At 45.5% G+C, this 22,031-nt stretch overlaps 1 protein-coding gene across 5 annotated transcripts in view; it reads left to right on the top strand.

Moving 5' to 3' along the window:
- Positions 1-21,706, top strand: part of LOC122729856 (serum paraoxonase/lactonase 3-like) — a 29,668-nt gene extending 7,962 nt beyond the window's left edge. The window contains exons 3-10 of one of the 5 annotated variants that reach the window (XM_043968954.1): positions 6,858-6,913; positions 8,182-8,347; positions 9,675-9,788; positions 13,733-13,853; positions 15,234-15,305; positions 17,066-17,147; positions 17,399-17,527; positions 21,448-21,706. In XM_043968954.1, coding sequence (XP_043824889.1) covers positions 6,858-6,913; positions 8,182-8,347; positions 9,675-9,788; positions 13,733-13,853; positions 15,234-15,305; positions 17,066-17,147; positions 17,399-17,527; positions 21,448-21,606 — 899 coding nt within the window. In that variant the 3' untranslated portion in view covers positions 21,607-21,706. Of the gene's footprint in view, positions 1-6,857; positions 6,914-8,181; positions 8,348-9,674; positions 9,789-13,732; positions 13,854-15,104; positions 15,306-17,065; positions 17,148-17,398; positions 17,528-21,447 lie in introns of all 5 variants that reach the window. The other 4 variants (XM_043968952.1, XM_043968951.1, XM_043968955.1 and 1 more) reach the window with 4 other exon arrangements.
- The last annotated feature ends 325 nt before the right edge of the window (positions 21,707-22,031 follow it).

The raw sequence follows: 22,031 nt of genomic DNA, 5'->3' as shown, positions 1-22,031 counted from the left end.
GATAAAAAAGACCCCAGCTGTGAAGAAGCTTTGAAGTTTAAACACAGGGACAAAGAGAAACATTAAAAAGTCAACATGAATAACTAATAACAAATGACTAAACAAAGAGCAGTTGTTTACATTCAAATATGGGGAGATATGCAGGTGTCCCCTCTGAGCCCCATCATCAACAGAGGTCAAAGAGGAAGTCCACTTAGACAAGACTTGGGAATGACTGTTCTGTCTTGATGATTCTGGGCAGGGGGGAATGGAAAGAGAGGAGAAGAGGAATACATGGGGGGGCAGCAAAGGAAAGGAAGGTAAGGGGAAATGATCACAGAAAATGAGGGTACACAAGTAGACAAGTATACAAAGAAAGAGGATGAGTGTGAGGAGCAGCAGACACTAGAGCTGGCCAAAGGAAGGAACACACACACACACACACACACATACACACACACACACAGAGTTAGGTACGGAAATATGTTGCACTGGACAGGAAAATAGGAAGGAGACAGAATTGGAGGGAAGGTAGATTAAGGGAGGGATTAATCCTAAACAAAACAAATTCTGTGGGTGCCCCAAAACATTCCTCTTTCAGTGGTAACAAAGAATAAGAATCTCAGGGCATGCCCATCAATTGGGGAAAGGATGGACAAAGCGCGGCATGTAGATGAATACTATCGGACTGACCGCATCATGACAATGGGCAACTAGGGTTACAGAGAACTAATAAGGAGACTTGTTGCCCATCAGCTGATGGAGAAGAAGATTCGGAAGGCAGAATAAGACTCATTTTTAGGACACAATAGTCAACGTGGGCATTTGACTATACATGTGACAGATGAGTTTCTTTTTTCTTAAATTCACAGCGGGGTGAGGTGGCTATGGGTGGGGACTGAGAAGGCAGATCTTGGCTGACTAAAACACTATTTTAAAAAAATAACAAAAGGGTCCCAAGAAGTTGGAGTATTGCTGGGGAGGGCCGGACTCCCAAGTGAGGAGGGTCACACCTAGCTGACAGAACTATTTTGTAAACCTTCCCATGCTATTGGCACAGTAGGTTGTCTGTTTCTAGTGCTTTAGCAGAGGAAGTGGGCTTGTACTGGCCAACCAGGAGCGATGGGAGGACATTTCAGAGGGGCCAATTGATGCTAGGCATCAGAAAGAACTTAACAGTTAAAGCTATCCAGATGTGAAAGGGGCTACCTTGGGCAGTGGGATAGGTTCACAGTATACAAGCAGAGGCTGGATGGCCACTCCCTGGAATGTTGCAGAGGTAGGGATTTTTTTTTAAGTAATATTTTATTTTTCTCCAATTTCATGTACAAACAATTTTAGCATTCACTTTTTAAAGAAATTCAAGTTCCAAATTCTCTCCCTTCTTCCTTCTTCTTCCCCTAGGTTATACATATGCAATCATGCAAAACATATTTCCATGTAAGTCATTCTGCAGCAGAATACTCAAGCCAAATAAAGAAGGAAGAGAGGAGGAGGAGGAAAGAAGGAAGGAAGGAAGGAAGGAAGGAAGGAAGGAAGGAAGGAAGGAAGGAAGGAAGGAAGGAAGGAAGGAAGGAAGGAAGGAAGGAAGGAAGGAAGGAAAGAAGGAAGGAAGGAAGGAAGGAAGGAAGGAAGGAAGGAAGGAAGGAAGGAAGGAAGGAAGGAAGGAAGGAGGGAGGAACAGAGAGAGGAATGGAGGGAGGGAGGGAGGGAGGGAGGGAGGAAGGAAGGAAGGATAGAAGGAAGTGTGAGGGCCAAAATTTGATATATGGAGCGTTTATATATGTATATATGGGTGACTCACCTTAATATTGGGGTCCCGGAAATAATGAGAGACCTTTTAGGTTCACCCTCCCCTCTAAACTGCCCTTTTTAAATATTTCTCCCAGGCCAATAAGAAAGGAGCCTTACAGTTTTAATTCACAGAAGAATCAGATTTTATTACTTGGGAATTAAACAACAAAGGTAAAACTAATAAATATCAAAGCTAAGGAAAGAGGAAAAAAGAAATACAGATAAATACTCTTAACTCTAAACTTAACCTATTCAATCCTCAGATCGTTTCCAATTAAGCTAGTTCAAAGGAATTTAGGGTTTTCTGTAATTAACTCACCAACACCTGGACAGTCTACAGTTGTACACCACTGGGAAAAGGCAGCCGCCAGAGAACTCAAGCCACCACTGGAAGGTGAGCAGTCCGAGTGAACAGCCACCAGAGAGAGAGAGAGAGAGAGTGTGTTCCAGAAGAGCCTCCTCTTCCCTTCACGGAGCGTTCAATCTTTCCTCCCCCAAAAGGGGAGGTCCTTCAAAAACTGCCTATGGGGAGTTCTCCTTCTGACCTCAGTAGTAACTTCAGGGTGGGCCAGGTGTATCCCCTCCTAAGTGAGTCGGCTAAAAACTGCAATAGTAATTTTTACCACAGAAGGAAGTATGTTTTGGTCTGTATCTAGGCTCCATCAGTTTTTTCTCTGGAGGTAGATAGCATGTTTCATGATGAGTCCTTTGGGATTGTCTTGGATCATTGTATTGCTGAGAAAAGCTGAGTCATTCCAGTTGTTCGTCGGACAATATTACTATTCAAGTGTACAGTAGATCTAGGAATTCTTGCTTCACTATGGTTTGGACCAAATGGCCCCTGAGAGCTCTCTGGCCCCACAATCCTGTGGTTCGGTGACCCCACTTCCCTGGTGGCTTCCTCCTCACTCTCATTAATGCCCCCTTCCATTGTGTAATTTAGCCCCACAAAGAAACATGGGTTCACCCCATTCTCTACCATCACGTTTATTTGACCTCTGCTTTTACTTTTTTCTCCTTGTGTTCATTTAGAAGGAAATCTCTTTTTTTCACATTGGAGATGTTTATTTTTGCATAGAACATTTTTAAATGCTATGAATAAATGTTTTTTATTATTGAATGGTCACTTCTTTTTACATAAAACATTACATATTAGTCATTTTTTATAAGAAAACTTGAATAAAAGAAAAAATGAAAGAAAGTGAAAAACATCATGCTTCAGTCTGTATTCAATCAACATCAGTCTTTCTTTGGAGGTGGAGCATATGCTTTATCATTAGTCCTTTGGGATTGTCTTGGATCATTGTATTGCTGAGAATAGTTAAATCATTCAGAGCTCTTCATCAAACAGTATTGCTGTCTCTGTGCACAATGTTCTCCTGGCTCTGCTCACTTCACTATATATCAGTTCATATAAGTCTTAGAAAGAAACCTTTTACTGGATATTATTTTGTAGTTGTCATTTTCGGTTGCTGCTTTTGTTTACTCTCCTTGTATTTTTGTTATCTGGAATGTTTGGAAAGCAAATGATTTGTTCAGATCCTCTTTTCTTTCTCGGGATGCTTCAAACACCTTTTTCTTTTTTACCTGAATGTTCACCTGTTTTCATTTGTGGTTAAGCCCAGATTGGCAGGGTGGGTCACCTTGGGCTGCATCTTGAGCTCCTTTACTCTTTGTATCCCATTATTCCATTCCATCCTTCCCGGGGTGCAGAAGAGTCCAGGGTTATTTGAATATCCTTTCCTTTATATTTAAAGGTCCTTCTCTTAGTCACTTGAGGAGTTTGTTTGTCTTGGAATTGTTCAATTTAACCATTATGTGTCTCAGTGTTTGTAGTCTAGGTTCTTTCTCTGCGAATGATCTGTGGAATCTCTTGACTCGCCTTTGGTTTTCAGTTCTCAGCAGTTTTCTTGTATTATCTCTTGCATTATTGGCCATTTTTTGACTTGTCATGTCCTTCTGGGAGAGCTATAATCCTTCAGTTGTTTCTATACATCTTGCCTTCAAGATCAGTATGTTTTGCTTATTGGGAGATCATTTGAGTCTCTTCCTCCAGCTTGTCTACCTTCTCCATATTTGCATTCTCATTCAGTAATTCTCCCTTTTGTTTCTTTGGTGAGACCCATCTCCTAGGATTTTTGTTTTCTAGTCTGGCAATGATTTCTGATGTGCAGGCCATAACTTCTGCTTTCCCAATTCTTATTTCTCTTTTCAACCCTTCGGGAATCATGTGTTGTGGTTCCATGTTGTCCTGGGAATCCACAGAGCTCTCTTCCTCATTAGGTACTGACTTTGTCTTGAAATACTTAATCACAGCTTCCATGCTTGTTTGTCTGATCGGGAAGCTGCATTCTCTCCTGGTCTTTATTTATGCCTCCCTGTTGATTAATCGGTTTTTCCTCATGTTCTCGGAATTTTCTTCCTCTAAAGATGCTTGATAAGGTCAGTCCTTTCCCCTTATCTGCCCCCACTGATACTGCTCCCTTTCTGACACTTCCTGCCCATCGGCGGCAGTTTCCCTGGGGGCTGGATCTCAAAGCACCTCGGATTCCTCTCAGGCTGGGCAATTTACTTTGCCCTGGCCTTAGTCAGCCTTGAGGAACTTCTGGGTGGTGGAGCAGAATGGACTCACATAGATGCTGGCCTCGTTTCCTGTGTGCTGCCCCAATTCCCTCTGTTCCTTGGGATTCTGTCTGAACTCTACTGCAGGAGAGATCATGGCTGTGCTGCTCTCCCAGGCAGGAAGAGACAAGCAAGCTTCTTCCTTTTCAATTTCCAAGGCACTGGGAAACAGAGGGTAGAGCTGAGATATGTCCCTCAGCCTTGAGAAGCTTTGTGGCAGTGCAAGAATTGAAGGGGGCAGGGGTGCTAAATGCTCACTTTAGGGCTTATGGATCAACCTTCTCTGCTGTTAGGTCATTGAATTGTTACTTCAATAGATTTTTCTTTTTTAATGCAGAAGAAAATTTATTCACAGGAGAGGGAAAATGTCATTTTTCTGGTAAAACATGAATGTTCAGAATGTCACCGAATACAAATACTGGTAGAAATGGTAGAATGCTATACAAGACCAGAAACTTCACTTAAGAGAAATACAAATGGGAGTGATCTACCCTGAAGACCCTTTGCATTCCAGGGTAGTTCCTTGTCCAAAGGGGAATTTTCCTTTTAGAATTTCAAGCTTTTAATCATTTCCTTATTAACAGACCTAATGAGAGCTGTAGGTTGGCTGTCCAAGACTCTGACAAATGTACAGTATATGTCAGTTACACTTGATTCATCTATTTCCATAGTTTAATGCTGTTTTCATGTAGAAGAAAACAGGATACAAATACCTTAGTAATGGGTTCATGCTGAGCCTTCATTCTGGTCTCTCCTAAAAGAAGCCTGTAAACAGACAGAAAAATGCAAGGGAAGATTTTGCCTGAAAGAGAGATTTGGAGATTTGACAATTCTCTTTTCTGTGCTTTACATAGAAATTACCCTTCGTCCTTTGTCTGGACAACAAAGACTTGGCCTGCCTGAGCAGGGATAGCTGGATATCTTCATATCCTAGACCATTGGGGCAGCCAACATTGTTTGATCTTTTACACATAATCCCAGTTTGGGAAGGTTTGAAGTGTCACAGGGATCCAAGAAAATGCCAAATCCTCCTTCCTGTCAGTGACAGAACCCAGAAGTACCAGCCTCCCTTCTCTGGACCCTCTGAGTCTAGTCCAACAGCTGTTCCCCTTCCCAAAGCCCTCTCAGGGGAACCGTGATGCTAGAGTCCACTCCCCCTCCCCCAATTGCCTCTCTGAGGTACCTCTCAAAGAAAGGGGCCAGTGCCCAACCAGGAACACTTGGTTGCCTTCTCCCTAACTGCATGTATCTTTTGGGGGTGGTGGTGGGGGAATTAGGATTAAGTGACTTGCCCAGGGTCACACAGCTAGTAAATGTCAAGTGTCTGAGGCCAGATTTGAACTCAGGTACTCCTGAATCCAGGGCTGGTGCTTTATCCACTGTGTCACCTAGCCACCCTTCTGCATATATCTTTTAGCTGAGCCCAGCCTGAGCCTGCCAAAGCAAATACTTTGTCAAGATTTGCTCAGCTGAAATGGAGATATCTGAGGGAGGGAAGAGTCCACAGTAAAATCCATGTCAAGGGTTCTGGGTCCCGTTAGACTTTAAGTTCCTGGAGGGCAGGAACTATCTTTTGTCTCTTTTTGTATTCCCAGCACTTAACACAATGCCTGGCACACGGGAGGCACTTAACGTTGACTGACTGATTCTGTGTGGTAGATGAGCCTGCCTCTGCTCTCAATGACAAACTTGATGGCTGAGCCTGCGTCTGGCTGACCAGGGGCTTCCCCCAATCACTCCTCTTACATTTGACAATTTACCATGTCCTTTCTGTTTCTTTCTTTCTTTTTAACTTCCCTCTTTCTGGTCTCATCTTCAAATGTCCCCAATGGTGTGGCCGAGGTGGGGCTCTCACCAAGTTTCCTTTCACCTCATTTGCCCTCCAGAGCTCCTGGCTCTGCTCCCTGGTTCTCCTACGGTCCGTATTTGAAGCCAAGTTGTGAGCAAGGATGAGAGCAGGTTTGGGGCAGATGGTTTATATGGGTCCGGCCTGTGCCTGCACCCTCCCCTCTCCCCCCTCCAGACTCATCTATCGCAGTGTCTGAAGGAAGTCTGAAGAAGGTAGTGGTTACAGTGCCTTCTGAAAAGGGTTTCCTTCACAACATGGCCAGTGGGGGCTGGGGGGTGGGGGGAGGAGGGAAGACAACTGATATTTATCAAGCACCAACCGTGTTCAGTGGTCTGGCCAGCCAAGGCTGGGAGGGACACGAAAGGCAGAGCAGATACCTGGAACCCCTCAGAGAGGTGCTGGGGCCTGGCCACTGGTCTGAAAGCCCAGCCCAGCCCTCAGGTCTTTGATCTTCAAGGCCAGAGGAGGGGGAGGGGGACAGCTTGGCAGTGATTGTGCAGAAGCCCAGGGAGGACCTTGTGCCCTTTGGAGGGGGGCTCCCAAGAGGTCAATGTATTTCCCAAGTTCCTGAGTCCTTCTCAGAAACACCCCTGACCTTGGTCTCCTCCCACAGAGAATGGCTCCGAGGACATAGACATCCTGCCCAACGGTCTGGCCTTCATCAGCACCGTGAGTCACATCTCTCTCCTAAAGACCTCCAAGGAGAGGCCCTTCTGCAGGGGGGTGGGCACACATCTGCCTCGGAGCAGGAGAGAGGCAAGAGGGCACAAGCAGGCAAGCCCACGGGCAAGCAGACTCTTGCTTCCACTGAACCTTCACCATCTCTGCTCTACCCTTTGGTAACCCCTTTGGGGGGTCTAAGTGTCCTCAAGTCAGCTAGGTGGCACCACGGGACTCAAAATACTAGGCTTGGAGGCAGAAGACCTGAGTTCAAATCCCACCTCAGACACTTACTAGCTGTGTGACCCTGGATGAGTCATTTCCCCTCTGTTGATCTCCATTTCCTCAATTTATAAAACAAGGATAAAGGGCCTGACACAATAGTAGGCATCCATACTTATTCCCTTCTCCCTTTCCTCCATCTAATAAAAGAGGAAGACAGATCTAGTAGCCTCTGGGAGACGGCCCTCATGGCTCCAACAACAACAACAATAGGGTGCCTACTATGTGCTGGGCATTGTGCTAAGGGCTTTGCCCATATTACTCTTGGTCTAGGTCTGGGGGTCTTTCGTTCCCAGCTTAGGTCAGGCTCTTCTCTCCTGGGCTATGACAAGAGCCTCCCAATTGCTTCTAGTGTCTCCTCACACCTCCCACTCACCCAGAGCTGCCAAATGACTCATCCTAAAAGCCCGTTTTGGACTCATTACTGCTCTTCTCTAAAGCCTTCAGAGGCTCCCTGTTGCCCTGAGATCTAGCTGCCTGGCCCCTACCCTTCATTAGCTATAGACACAGAGTAGAAGGAACAAGGCCCTCCAGTCCCCAACCATCCCAGTAAAATGCCATCCGTCTATCCCTGGTCCTCATGGCTTTTGCCACAGTGGCCAGAGCACTGGACCTGGAGTCAGGTTCAGATCTAACCTCAGACACTTACTAGCTGGAGGTCCTGGGCAAGTCCTACTTGCCTCAATTTACTCAACTGTGAAATGGAGGTAACGACAACACCTACCTCCCAGGCTTCTTGTGAAGGTCAAACGAGGTAACGTTTGTAATGGGCTCAGCCTAGTGTCAATATCTATACCCTCCCTTGTACCTCCCTTCCCTGGTACAGAATATGCCCTGGGCAAAGGCGGCAGGGGACAGGCTTGGCATCCTTGGGACTGAAGGGCACAGCAGTGCCTTTGTCTCTGGAGGGCCTTCAAAGCAGCTCAGGTCATGAGGTGGAAGTTTAAGTAGTTGCCCTTTGCTTACATGAATTTACTGTTTTCTCTTTTTGGAAGGGGTTAAAATACCCAGGCATGCACAGTTCTGCCCCGGACAAGCCTGGAGAAATCTTCCTGATGGACCTGAATGGCGATGACCCAAGAGCTTGGGCCCTGCCTATCAGGAATGGGTTTGACACACAGTCATTTAACCCGCATGGGATCAATGCCTTCACTGACAAAGGTAAGACTCCCCTGGCCCCCTCTGGAAAGGGAGATGGGTCCATCCCTTGGATGGCTGTGGGCCCTGCGTGTTGTTGTTCACCCTTCATTCCCAAGGAGGACCAATGACATGAGGAGGGCTCCCCACCTGCAGAGCAACGGGAGTGGGGTGAGGGTGCTCAGTCCTTGAGGGATCTTTGACATCAGCTCAAGAACACTCTCGGGTCTCTGCCTGTTACAAACCCTCTCCCCACTTTGGGAGATGCTGTGGCTCCAAGTCCTTGGATGCCAGATGCAGTGCCCATCCTGGTCCAAAGGCAGAGCAGTAAATGGACTTCTGCCCCCAAATCAAGGGAGCCCAAAGCTTTAAAAATTTTAATTACATTTTAATTTGTTATGTGCTTACAAGTACAACTCTCTTTGTCTGTTCTACTTTGTGGAATTCTGCATTTCATTTGATGCTCACATGCAGAACAAAACCTTTTTTCTAAAGCATCTCTCAAACATGCCTCCTCTTCACTCAGAGTTACCGACCTGTTCAGACCCTCGTTACTTCTCCCCTGGACTATTGCAATGGACTCCTCTTTTTTCTCTCAGCCTCAGTCCACCCAACTGCCAAAGGGCATTTCCCAGAATGCAGGCAAGATCGGTCACCTCCAACTTGATGAACTCCAGTGACTCCCTAGGACTGCCAGGAGCTTTGTCAGCATCCAGTTTGGGGAATGAGCTTCAAGGAGTCTGAGGGCAGTCAACTCTTGGGGGAGATGCATGCACTAAGTAGGGAAAGGTGGACTCTGCACAGCGGGACCTCCTGCTGACAGTGTAGCAGGAGAGACGAATAGAGACGTACATACATCTCCAAGTGGGGGTGACTGGCAGCATGTACATAAATGGATGTATAGAACTATTGAACATATATAGGCACCCTATTAGAAAGAGAAACAGAGAGAGGGAGGGAGGCAGGGACAGAGACAGCAACAGAAAGTGAGAGCTCATTTTTTCTCTAATTCTCTGTCTTTTCATAATATACAGTGGGCCAGGAATAGGAGTCTTCGGGTCCCAAAAACAATGCTGCTTAGGGAGATGAGGGCTAGACTTGGAGTAAAGAAGTTCCTGGCCAAATCTTGCCTCTGACACTATAATTGTGACTGAGGGCCTCAGTTTCCTCAAAATGGGAAGCCCTTCCACCCAGCCAGGCTGGCTATCTTGCTCCCCAGCCCACAAAAGGACAGGGCAGGAAGACTGAGCCTGAGGAGTGGGATGGGGGGAGGGGAGGCCAGGCAGCACAGGGGTCAGGGGTCAAGCCTTGGAGGTAGTGGGGAGGCCAATAATGCATGTCCCTTCCATAGTCACCAGTGCAGTTATGACTCTTCCTAACTCAGACAGCAGCAGCGCAAAGGAGGACCAGGGTGGGGAGGAAGCCCGCAGTGAGGAAGCTCCTGAGCAGACATTCTCCTGGCCAGGTACTGGGGCTGAGATGGGCAGGCAGGCTCCACCCCCAACAGCCCTTTCACACACATGGGTCTAGGAGATGCACCAGACACAGTCAGTGTTGGGAAATCCAAGAAACATCCATCGCAGTGAGTCATTTTTCCATGGCAGGGCAGCATAGGGAGACAGGGATAGACAGTGGGGATGGGGTCTAGCTAGGAAATGTTGGACAGAGCAGTCTGTATGATCTGGGACAAGAAGACATCCTGTAGTCACACAGAAGGGCATGACCCTGGGTTGGACATAGGAATGGATGTCATTCACTACCGAGTTCTGGGTCACAGATCCAGCATAGAGAAGGGTACCGGGACTGAGGGGTGAAATTTAAGGTAAAAAGTGGTCCTGGCAGGTTTGGAAAGCCAGCAACAGTGGTACGGCTCTCAGTTCCAGCGTCCTGCACAGTTTGAAGCCTGAAGGACAGACAAAAGGAGAGTCTGCAGTGGTAGCAGAGCTCCAGTAGCAATCTTTGGCACTCCAACCTTGGTAAGCCCACAGGTGTATCACTCAGACCTAAATCCAGGTCAGGAACTTGCTGAAGTTAGACCATGAGGGCAGAGATCAGATTCCATCCTGCATCAGACCACTTTGGGAGCATCCAAAGTCAGGAAATCGGCTGGAAGATTGAGGGGAAAAAGAATCCCACCCAAAAAAGCTGTTATGGTTTTAGGTATTCTCAGGCAGCTAGGCGGCACAGTGGACAGAGTCCCAGGCATGGAGTCATCTTCCTGAGTCCGAATCCAGCCTCAGACATTCTCTAGCTGTGTGACCCAAGGTCACACTGGGGAAACTGTCTCATCTGCAAAATGAACTGGAGAAGGAAATGGCAAACCAGTATCTATCTCTGCGAAGAAAACACCAAACGAGGGCGTGAAGAGTCACATGTGACTAAAAAGTGCTGAACGACAACAGGTGTTATCAGGACACAAGCCCAGAAGAAAATAACTTCAAAACATGCATAAGTAAAGCCTCAAAGAAAACTACTACATAGAATCCAAATCAAAGAAAAGAAATGCTGTAAACTCCCAGAAAGAAAGAACTCAAGTACTGAGAAGCCACGGGCAGGATCACACAGGATTGAGCAACCACCACTATAAACAGAGAGCTTGTGATACAATATTCTAGGAGACAAAGGGTATGGCATTCCAGCCAAGCATCACTTACCCAACAAAACTGAAAATAGGGGAAATTCCCTCTCATGATATAGAGGACTTCCAAGCATTTCTTATGAAAAGACCAGAGCTGCTGAGAAACTTTGAAATAGAAACATAGGAGTTAAAAGAAAAAGAAAAAGGTAAACACAAATGAGCAATCACAAAAGACTAAACAACAAACATTGCAATGTGGAGAGATGATCCAAGGGTCCCTTCTGGACTCTATCAACACAAGGGGTCTTAGAGGAAGTCCAATTAGATGAAATCTAAGAATGATGTTACATTTTGATGATCTTGGGGCAGCAACAGGAAAGGAAAGGTAGAGAAACTGATGTCACCTAACCAGAGTGCTCAAGTAGATATCAATGCAAACAGGGAGGAGAGGGAGCAGAATGAGCAGCTGACACTTCAGGGTACCCTCATCTGAACTAGTCAAGGAGGTGGGAAGACCCCTGGACATGCCCACACATGGGAACACACACACACACACACACACACACACACACACAGAGCTGGGCACAGAAATACACTTCACTTAAAAGGAAATTCACAAAGGGCAAAGGGAAAAGAGGAACAAGACCGAAGATAAATCAAGGGAGGTTTGAGTCCTTTCTAAACAAACTCTAAGGATGTGTAAGAACATTGAGAGCAATAAGATCGGGGTAAAACAAGCATGCCCACTATCACCTCTATTATTTAATATTGTACTAGCTACAGCAATAAGAGAAGAAAAGAAAGGAATTAGAACAGGCAATGAGGAAACAAAACCATCACTTTGCAGATGATATGATGTTATACTTAGAAAATCCAGAGAATCAACTAAAAAACTACTTGAAATTATTAACAATTTTAGGGGCAGCTAGATGGCACAGTGGATAGAGCACTGGCCCTGGAGTCAGGAGTACCTGAGTTCAAATCCGGCCTCAGACACTTAACTAGCTGTGTGACCCTGGGCAAGTCACTTAACCCCAATTGCCTCACTAAAAAAAACAAAAAAAACCAACAACAACAATTTTAGCATAGTTGCAGGATACAAAATAAACCCACATTAATAATCAGCATTTCTGTATATTACCAACAAAGTCCAGCAACAACAGATAGAAAGAGAAATTCCATTTAAAATAACTGAGGACAATATAAAATACTTGGGAGTCTACCTGCTGAGATAAACCCAGGAACTATATGAACACAACTATAAAAAACGTTTCAAGCAAATAAAGTCAGATCTAAACAATTGGAAAAGTATTAATTGCTCATGGGTAGGTCAAGCCAATATAATAATTTAGTTAGTTAGTTCCATACCAATAAAACTACCAAAAATATTTCATAGATTGAGAAAAAAATAACAAACCCATTTGTAAGAACAAAAGCTCAAGGATATCAAGGGAATCAGTGAGAAAATTCAAAAGAAGGTGGTCCAGCAGTCGCAGATTTCAGACTGTATTATAAAGCGGCAATTATCAAAACAACCTGGTGCCAGCTAAGCAATAAAGAGGCGGATCTATGGAATAGAAGAGGTACAAATTACACTATAGTAAATGCCTGTAGTAATCTAGTATATGATAAACCCGAAGATCCAAGCTTCTGAAACAAAAACACATTATTTGGAAAAAAAAAACTGCTGGGAAAACTGGGAAAAAGCTAGGTATAGACCAACATTTCACTCCATATACTAAAATAAAATCAAAATGAGTACAGGATTTATACGTAAAGTGTGATACCATAAGCAAATTAAGAGAGCATGAAATAGTTTATTTGTCAGATTTATGGATTATAGGGGAAGATTTTAAGACCAAAGAAGATATAGAGAGCAATACAAAATGTAAAATAGATCATTTTGATTATATAAAATTAAAAAGTGGGGCAGCTAGGTGGCACAGTGGATAGAGCACTGGCTCTGGAGTCAGGAGTACCTGAGTTCAAATCCGGCCTCAGAACATTGACACTTACTAGCTGTGTGACCCTGGGCAAGTCACTTAACCCCAATTGCCTCACCAAAAAAAAAAAAAAAAAAAAGCTAAGATAAAAATTAAAAAGCTTCTGCACAAACAAAACCAAAATTATAAGGAAAGCAGAAAACTGGGAAAGAATTTTTTACAACAAGTATCTCTGATAAAGACCTCATTTCTCAAATATATAAAGAACTGAGTCAAATTTATAAAAATACAAGTCATTCCCCAATTGATACATGGTCAAAAGTGTGAACAGGCAGTTTTCCGACAAATCAAAGCCATCTCTAGTCACAAGAAAAAATGCTCTAAATCACTATTGATCAGAGAAATGCAAATTAAAACAACTTTGAGGTACCACCTCATACCCATCAGACAAATATAACAAAAGAGGAAAATATTGGATGTTGGAGGAAAACTGGGACACTAATCCACTCTTGGAGTTGAGAACTGATCCAATCATTCTGGAGAGCTATTTGGAACTATGCCCAAAGAACTATAGGATTGGAGAGAAAGATAATGGCTCCGTTTGGTCGCGTCGAGGGTGAGATGTTCACAGGCATCCCAGTGCAAATGTCCTGCAGGCATTGAGGGTGTGACTGGATATATGCCTTTGGGAGCCATGGAGTGACCCTGGAAGCCAGGAGGTCACCACGGAAGAGTGTGGGGAGAGATGAAAAGGGCAGACGGGGCAGAAGGGGTAGAACCAGTAGAGCATCACTGTTCTGGGCAGAGTGAAAGCGGCTTAGCAGCTCTGCCCCGACAGCGGAGGTGCGGACAGTCCTGCTCCTGAGGCTGCTCCTCCTTCTCTCTTAGACCACGTCGTGTACCTGTATGTGGTGAACCACCCCCAGGGGAAATCCACGGTGGAAATCTTTCGGTTTGAAGGCGATTCTCTGTTCCACCTGAAAACCATCACCCACGAGCTGCTTTCAAGGTAAGGGAAGGTCTCTTCTCCGCCTCTGCCCGGGCCTTCTTGGTGGGCCAGAGGACTGCAAACCCCAAAGCCTGTTAGAGAAAGGTGTCCACAGCTTCTCTGGACAGCACCTTACCCAGCTAGCATGGGTCCCGTGTCAGGTTAGTGGCTTGTGGCCAGGCTGACTGCCACTGCTCACCCCTTTCCACTGGACCTGTTTCCCCCTGTGAAATTGAAGGGAGTTAGATTTCAGCCAGTCAACAAGCATTTATTCAGCACTTCCTGTCCATCAGGCACTAAGCCCTGAGAATACAAGTCTAAGCAGTCCCTGCCCTCGAGGAGTATCTGCTCCAATGGGAACTGAGCAGGGCAGTGCAGGGCTGGTCTTGGTCCAGGGTGGCCCTTGGTCTCCATGAGCCGCAGTGAAGGAGACAGGCCTGCCCCTTATCAGTCACCAGCTGTGGAAGGCAAGGGTCCTCACCTCACCTGGGCTGCTTTGCTTGAGTCAGTCTGGGGTTTTGTTGAGGACGGACTCGCATTTAAAAAGGCAGGAACGTGGACTCTGTGTGCTTTATTTGGGTTCATTTGCTCTGCTAATCAAAGAAGATCTGAGAGACATGTCTCCATTTCGTTTCTATTTTCTGACATCCTTCATACCCCACCTAACATCCTACCTTCTGCTAGAAGCTTTTCCCAGTTCCCTTTAATGGATGGGACTTTGCTCTATGGTTATCTCCAGGTGTCTAGTCCATAGTACACCTTTACCTAGTGGTTGGGATGCCGCCTCCCATCAGATTATGAGTTTCTCCAGTGCACGGTACACAGTGGGTGCTTAATAAATGCTTGCTAACTCTCACTGACTTGCTGGAAGAAACAGCTTTTTCCCCCATGATTCTTTTCACTGCTAAAGCTAATGAACAAACCAAACTCAGCTTATGTCTCCTAAGGATAAGCTGCTTGACTCTTTGAGGGCAGTCTCTTTTTGTTGAAGGTGAAAGTGGTGTTTTGGAGATCTCTAATGTATCCCTTTCTCTTTTGATTTGATTTAGGGTTCTCTTTTCTTGCTTGTTTGTTAGCTGTGTTATTTTAGCTGTGGGAAGGAGGCAGGGGCTAGTGGAGTCTTCCTGGGGTCTGTTGACCCTACATCTTCCTAATATATGAACTACTTTCATTATTGTTGGAATATCTGGAATAATTTGATGGCGTTTGAAGTGTGCTACAGATACTGCATTTAATGTCTCTCCTCTGCCTGCCTTCCTTCCCCCATTGCAGTGTGAATGACATTGTGGTTCTAGGGCCAGAACAGTTCTATGCCACCAACGACCACTATTTCACCCACGAATTCTTGGCGAGCCTGGAGCTATACTTGTGCTTACCGTGGACAAATGTGATTTATTACAGTCCGGGAGAAGTCAAAGAGGTGGCCAATGGGCTGAGCTTTGCTAATGGAATCACAGTTTCCCCAGACAGGAAGTATGTATACACACTTGAAACTCCTTTCCATTCCCCCCCCCTTTCCCCCTTGCTTGTCCGCTGGACGGGGCCTCATAGTTTCCTTGGGCTTCAGTGACAGACATTTTTGGTATGGTGTAAAGATCCCTAGTGTGGGTGGCAGGTGGTAATGAGAGGCACCACTGAGGACTCTGTTGGTGTTTCCTCAATTCAAACCTGTCACTACCTGGGTGAGCAGTGTGACACGAAATCCAAGACAGAGACTTTGCAATGTGCACCTATCCAGCTAAGGAGTGTAAGGAGGTGGGTGCAAATGTGAAGTATGACACATAGGTCTGTTGGAGGTGGAATGGTTATATAATCTAGAGAAGAGAAGGCTTGGGAGAGTGGGAAAACTCGGGACCTTTGAAAGGCTGTCATGAAAGAGGGTGACATTGCTTCTGCTTGGTTCTGGAGGACAGAAGGAGCAATGAGAAGGAGTGACATATAAACTGTGAGATTTAAAATTGGATACAAGAGCATTAAACTGGTCCTTTCAGTTATCGCTAACCGACTGCTAAAAAAACTTTCATTTTTTTACCACAATACCATCTATCTCTTGATCTCCCCATCACCCCTTAATAATGATAAAAATGGCTGACATTTATAAAGCACTTTACATGCATTCTCTCATTTTCTCCTCATGACAACAGATAAGGAAACTGAGGCAGGCAGTGGGAAGTGACTTGCCCAGGGTCACATGGCTAGCAAAGGTCTGAGGCCATATCTGAACTCAAGGCTTTCAGCCTCGATTAATTGTCTTAGACGTGTTTAAATAAAAGATCTTTAGGGGCAGCTAGGTGTCACAGTGGATAAAGCACCGGCCCTGGATTCAGGAGGACCTGAGTTCAAATCTGGTCTCAGACACTTGACACTTACTAGCTGTGTAACCCTGGACAAGTCACTTAACCCTCATTGACCTACAATAAATAAACAAACAAACAAATATATAAAAATAAAAGATTTTTAAATGTATTGAAAATACCTCTTAATGACATTGGCAAATGGCAGGGGTTGGAGAGTTTTCCCTCACACAGATCAATATTTGGGATTAGGATTTTATCTCCAAACCCCCCAGACCTGGAGAGTACAGCTTGGACCAAGCCCATTGAAACAGCCCCCAGTGGATCTGAGGTCCATTCTGTCTGTATTTCTTTCATTTCTTGGTTCAAGGAGATTTCAAACCATTTAGTAGCTGTTCTCCCTGGCTCATAACAAAGACCAAAAAGGGGGATGTATCCAGAGCCGAGGTTCATGTGAGTTTGGGAAAGGAGCCCTCTATAGCCAGTACAAAAGATGGGGGAGGGAGGGCAGGGGAGTCACTGAAGAGAAGGAAATTTACTTCTTGGCTCTGCTCCCTTCCTGGCAGTCCTTGCCTTCCTAGGGTGCTCTAGGAATATGATCATCTCATTGGATCCTCACGCCAACTCTGGGAGGGAGGTGCTATTATCCACAATTTACAGTTAGGGAAATTGAGGCAGGCAGTGGGAAGTGACTTGCCCAGGATCACACAGCTAGTAAGTATCTGAGGTTGGATTTGAACTCAGATGTTCCTGACTCCAGGTCCAGTGCTCTGTGCTCCCTGGCACCGCCTAGCGGATTTTATAGGGTATGTTGGTGGGACTTGGAAATGCTGCCCGTATTTGGCTCTTCTCTCCAGAATACAAGGGGGAAGAGGAGGGGGCCATCCTCCTTCCCGTTTTTTTCTAGAGAGGCAAACAGCAGCTTTCTTTCTTTTGAAGGTATATCTATGTAGCTGCTGTGACTTCTCACAGTATCCACGTTATGAAAAGACATGATAACTGGACGCTGACTCAAGAGAAGGTAACAATCCCTGTGCCACTTCAGGAGGTGGTTTCCAGAACAGACTATGGTATGGGAATTTTCTAGGCAGAGTCAGGGACTTCCCAGCTAAAAGGGAAAAAGGGGAGGAGAGATGTCATTCTGCACTGATGAGAACCAATGTCTGTCTGGAGGGGAGTAGTGGCCACTATGGGTCAGTACCAGCCTTGCCTTCTCCTGGGAGATGGAAGAGAGAAAGACAGGGTCCTCATGACACCCCTTTTCTTTCAAAGGTTCTCAATTTGGGCACATTAGTTGATAACTTATCTGTTGACCCCGCCACGGGCGACATTTGGGCAGGATGTCACCCCAGTGGCAAGAAGCTATTGATGTATGACCCTGCGGACCCCCCTGGATCAGAGGTATGGCTTCCTTTGTGCTCATGGGGCTAGCTTATAGCAGATGGTCTGATACCAAGGAAAATCTGCTTCCACAGGAACTGATGAGATCACAGAGAGAAAGGGTGTAGAGAGAGAAGGGAAGAGGGCCCAGCACAAAGCCTGAGGGACTACTATGGTTAGCAGGCATGACCCAAAGGAAACAGAAGGAGGAGTCAGAGAGGGAGGAGGAGAACCAGCAAAGACTGGGGTCTTCCATAAACCTGGGGAGAAGAGAGTATCAAGGAGGACAGAGTGACCAAAAGTGTCAAAGTCTGCAGAGAGGTCAAGGAAAGGCCATTAGGTTTGGTGATTAAGAGGTCACGGCGGGGGGGATGGGGGGGACAGCTAAGTAACACAGTGGATAAAGCACCAGCCCTGGATTCAGGAGGACCTGAGTTCAAATCTGGCCTCAGACACTTGACACTTACTAGCTGTGTGACCCTGGGCAAGTCACTTAACCCTCATTGCCGAACCAAAAAAAAAAAAAATGGATGAAGAGATCACTAGTAACTTTGGAGAGGGAAGTCTTAATCGAATAATGATGAGTTTGGAAGCCAGGTCATAGAGGGTTTAAGATCAAGTGAAGGGAGGTAAGTAGAGACACCTACTTTAGATGGCTTCCCATGGAGTTTGGCCAGACAATAAATATGCATGAAGCTAGTGGGGTTGAAGGCATCAAAGGAGGGCTGTTTTACAAATAGAGGAGACATGCTCAGAAGGAAGAGATAAATGAGAGTGGGGATGATAGATAGGGCAACCTGCTGGAGAAGATGGGAGGGCATGGGGTCAAGGCTTGCTTTGGCCAAGAGAAGAGCTACCTCTTCATCAGAAGCCAGATTGAAGGAGCCCAGTGGGGAGAAGACATCTGAGCGATGTGAGATGAGAAGGGGAGAAGAGGGGGCTTCCAATGAAATGCCTCTATGTTTTTCTTTTTTTTTTTAATTGAATAGAATTTTATTTTCCAAAATATATGTAAAAACAAATTTTGACATCAATTTTTTGAAACTTTGTGTTCCAACTTCTCTTCCTCCCTCCCTTCCCACCCCCCACCCACAAGAACTCAAGCAATTCAAAATAAATTATGCATGAGTAGTCATGGAAAACATTCCCACATTAGCTAGTTTGTGAGAGAAAACCATCAAAAACCAAAACTTCAGATTAAGGAATTGTCAAAGAGAAAAAAAAAAATGTTTTTAAATGTGTTTCCACATTTTAATAGTATCTGTTTTCAGATACTATTAGTTCTTTTTCTGTAGAAATTTCAACCCATCTCTAGAGAAAGAACTGACAGTATCTGAAAACAGATGGAAATACTTTTTAAATTTTTTTCTCTTTGACAATTCCTCTATGTGTTTATCTTTTTCGGGGCAATGGGGGTTAAGTGACTTGTCCAGGGTCACACAGCTAGTAAGTGTCAAGTGTCTGAGGCCAGATTTGAACTCAGGTTCTCCTGAATCCAGGGCTGGTGCTTTTTCCACTGCGCCACCTAGCTGCTGCTCCCCTCTATGTGTTTTTCAATGAAGTATGAGGTGAAGTCCTCAGCTAAGTGGGTAGGAAGAAGGAACAAGATTTAGAACCCCGTTTATGGAGACTTTGGCAGGGGATCTATCTGGGAAGTACAGAATAATTGCTTTGCCACAGGAAGAGCCCAGTAGAAATTAGATAACACACATTTGTAGTGGGCCCACTCAGCTTGGGTTTGTGGTTTCCCTTAGCAGTTGTGAGAGTAGGAGAGAAGAAGTAGGTGATAAGAATAATCTAAAATTGGGGTCTGGAAAAGCACTGTTGACTAAAGGACAAGGGAGTGATTGATTTTAAATTAGGGGACAGTGTAACGTACATTTGAATTGGTTCACCAAGGAGTCAAGAGAGAGAATTGAGGAGAGTGTAGCCAGGACAGAAATGATAACTTGGGAAAGTAATGAGAAGTGGAGGGGAAGGAGGGCATGGTGAGGGTGAAGATGCTGTTGGTCCTTTGTGCTCAAAGAGGACCATGAGATTGGGAGGTGATGTTGTGACTCACTGTGAGTTGGATTTAATCGAGGGAGGGCTGTGCAAGGTCATCAGCCTCACCCTTTACTCCAGAGCCATCTGCGTCCAGTGGCAAGATAGACATCATGACAACTGGAGCTGGACCCAGAGGTTTGAGGCAACTGGGGTTAAGTGACTGGCCCAGGGTCACACAGCTAGTAAGTGTCTGAGGTGAGATTTGAACTCAGGACCTCCCAACTTCCGAGGCAGTGCTCTATCTACAGTACCACCTAGCTGCCCTGAGGTTGAAGAACAGAATTAAGGGTTGTGAGGCATTGGGAAGATGGGATAATAAAAGATTATGATTAGATAAAGGAATTTCAGAGTTCATGAAGTAGAACATTTATAAGTGATGACAAGATCAAAGGTTTGCCCATCTTTGAACTCCCCCAAGCTCAAGGTACTCCATTGGGTCTGCATTCATAAAAAAATAAATACAACTATAGTTCATGAGGCGCCCCCCCCCGCCCCCCGCCCCAGCCCAATGTGTTTTCTTGTACTGGTCGGCCATAGGATACACTGATTTTAAAGCAATATCATTTAATGGAACAGCAATAGTAAAATAGGCGCAGGATCCCAGGTACCAGACATCATAGCTCAATTTGAAGTCATGAAAGACTTTTGGGACACCTGGGACAAATAGACCATTTCCTCTCTGACCCTGATACACATTCCTGAAAATATGCACACTTTCACTGAGAAATTGGACTTGCCTAGGAAATGAGTTTGGAGGATTTGTGTGGGGAGCACATGTGAACCAGGGAATGTGTGGAGAGGGAAACACCCAATGGGGTCATGCCCAGAGTAATTGACTCTTCTGATGCTGCAGGGCCACCAGTGTCTTCTAGTGACGTCATGGTGCCATTGCCCTTCTCCTTCTGAGCCTGCTTCTGGCCAGTTGGACAGTGCCCCACTGAGTTCAGGAGCACTGCTGGATGGTCCATTGCTGAGTGGCATGGCTGCTACCAGGCATGGCTCCCTTTGGCACTTGGCTGTGGCTGCAAGTGAGTGCTGCCACCTCTCCTTTCTCTAAGAGCCCTAAAGCTTATTTCTCTTTGGAGGAGGCAGACAGCCCTTTTACACCTCCAGAATTAGACAAGGGAAAAGCATTCAACCATTTTTCTCCCCATAAGTTAATTTCTAGAGCCTTGTCTATAGTTGGATTTTCCTTTCCAAAAGGTAAGCCTCCATCTCTAAAAACCAAGCTCTTCCGGAGCACAGAATAGCCAACAAGCTAAATTGTGCTGAGATACAATCTTTCGGCCTTGAACTAAATCACAGTCTGTTGTTTCAGACAAGTCTATGACTTATGGTTAGAAATTCCTTTGTAACTACTGCTTAATTTCTGATTACCAAACTATAGCTCCTTAAAAATAATCTCATAAGGAAGGATTCTCTCCACCATGAGAATCAACTCCTAATATCTTCTTCAGCTTGGTGCGCAAATGAATTTGAGCAAGAAAAACATTTTTAAAACAAAGAAAAGAAAAACATTTGAGTGAGGGAGGCAGGGTTATTGTCGTCCACCTCATTCCTCCCTTTTGATGTATATGTGGCCAGCAACAAGTCTCTCAGGTTTTGATCATCCTAGATTAACATCATCAGGCCCATTATCAGGCATTATTAACTTCTCCACCCCACACCCCCAGCCTTCTAGTCCTTGGGCAAGAGATGAGAGGTAAGTAGAAAGCAGATGGATACACGTTCTTAGGACTTGAAGCAGAACCCAAGAAAAGGAAAGGAAACTGTTAGGTTCTGATCGTTGACGCATCTCTCAAAAGGCAAATGTCACTGACTCGTCACACACCTTTGTGGGGTCTTGGTATGGCCCTTGTGACGATGGTCATGAATCTCACTCACTGTCTTGGTAGGTGCTTCGCATCCAGAGGCTTCTCTCCCCGACACCCACCGTGACCAGGGTCTATGCCAACAATGGCTCCGTCCTCCAGGGCAGCACAGTGGCTGTTGTCTACAATAAAAAGTTGCTGGTGGGTACATTGTTCCACAAAACACTGTACTGTGACCTCTAAACCGGCCTCCCAGAGTCATAATCTTTTACTGGCTAAACCAAGGGAGAGAAAGGCCTTGCCTTCCCATCCAAGAGCACAAAATAAAAGCAAATATAGAAAACCTGCATTTGGCATCTCCTTGCCTGGGGGAGTGGATGGACAGCTGGCTGGCATCACCATTGTGTCTCCTGGAACAGGGCAAGTCCCTTCTGATGGGAACTGAAAGGCCCAGATGAGGGCCCTGGGACCCCTGGGAAGCCAGGAGTGGAGGGGTCCCTTCCTCCTGGAGAGAGGATGTTTTTACTCTTGGGGGTGGGAGTGACTGTGAGGCAGTCCAGGGTCCTCATTGGAGGCCTCGTTGGAGACCACAGGGGACCCTAGGCTCTGGAAGGCCACAGCCTGGGAGCTCAGATGCTGGTAGGCCCTGGTCCAAGAATGCCTGCCCA

The sequence above is a fragment of the Dromiciops gliroides genome, chromosome 5 (assembly GCF_019393635.1).
Source record: "Dromiciops gliroides isolate mDroGli1 chromosome 5, mDroGli1.pri, whole genome shotgun sequence".
NCBI classification, from domain to species: domain Eukaryota; kingdom Metazoa; phylum Chordata; class Mammalia; order Microbiotheria; family Microbiotheriidae; genus Dromiciops; species Dromiciops gliroides.
This window is presented reverse-complemented; position numbering and strand designations above follow the sequence as displayed.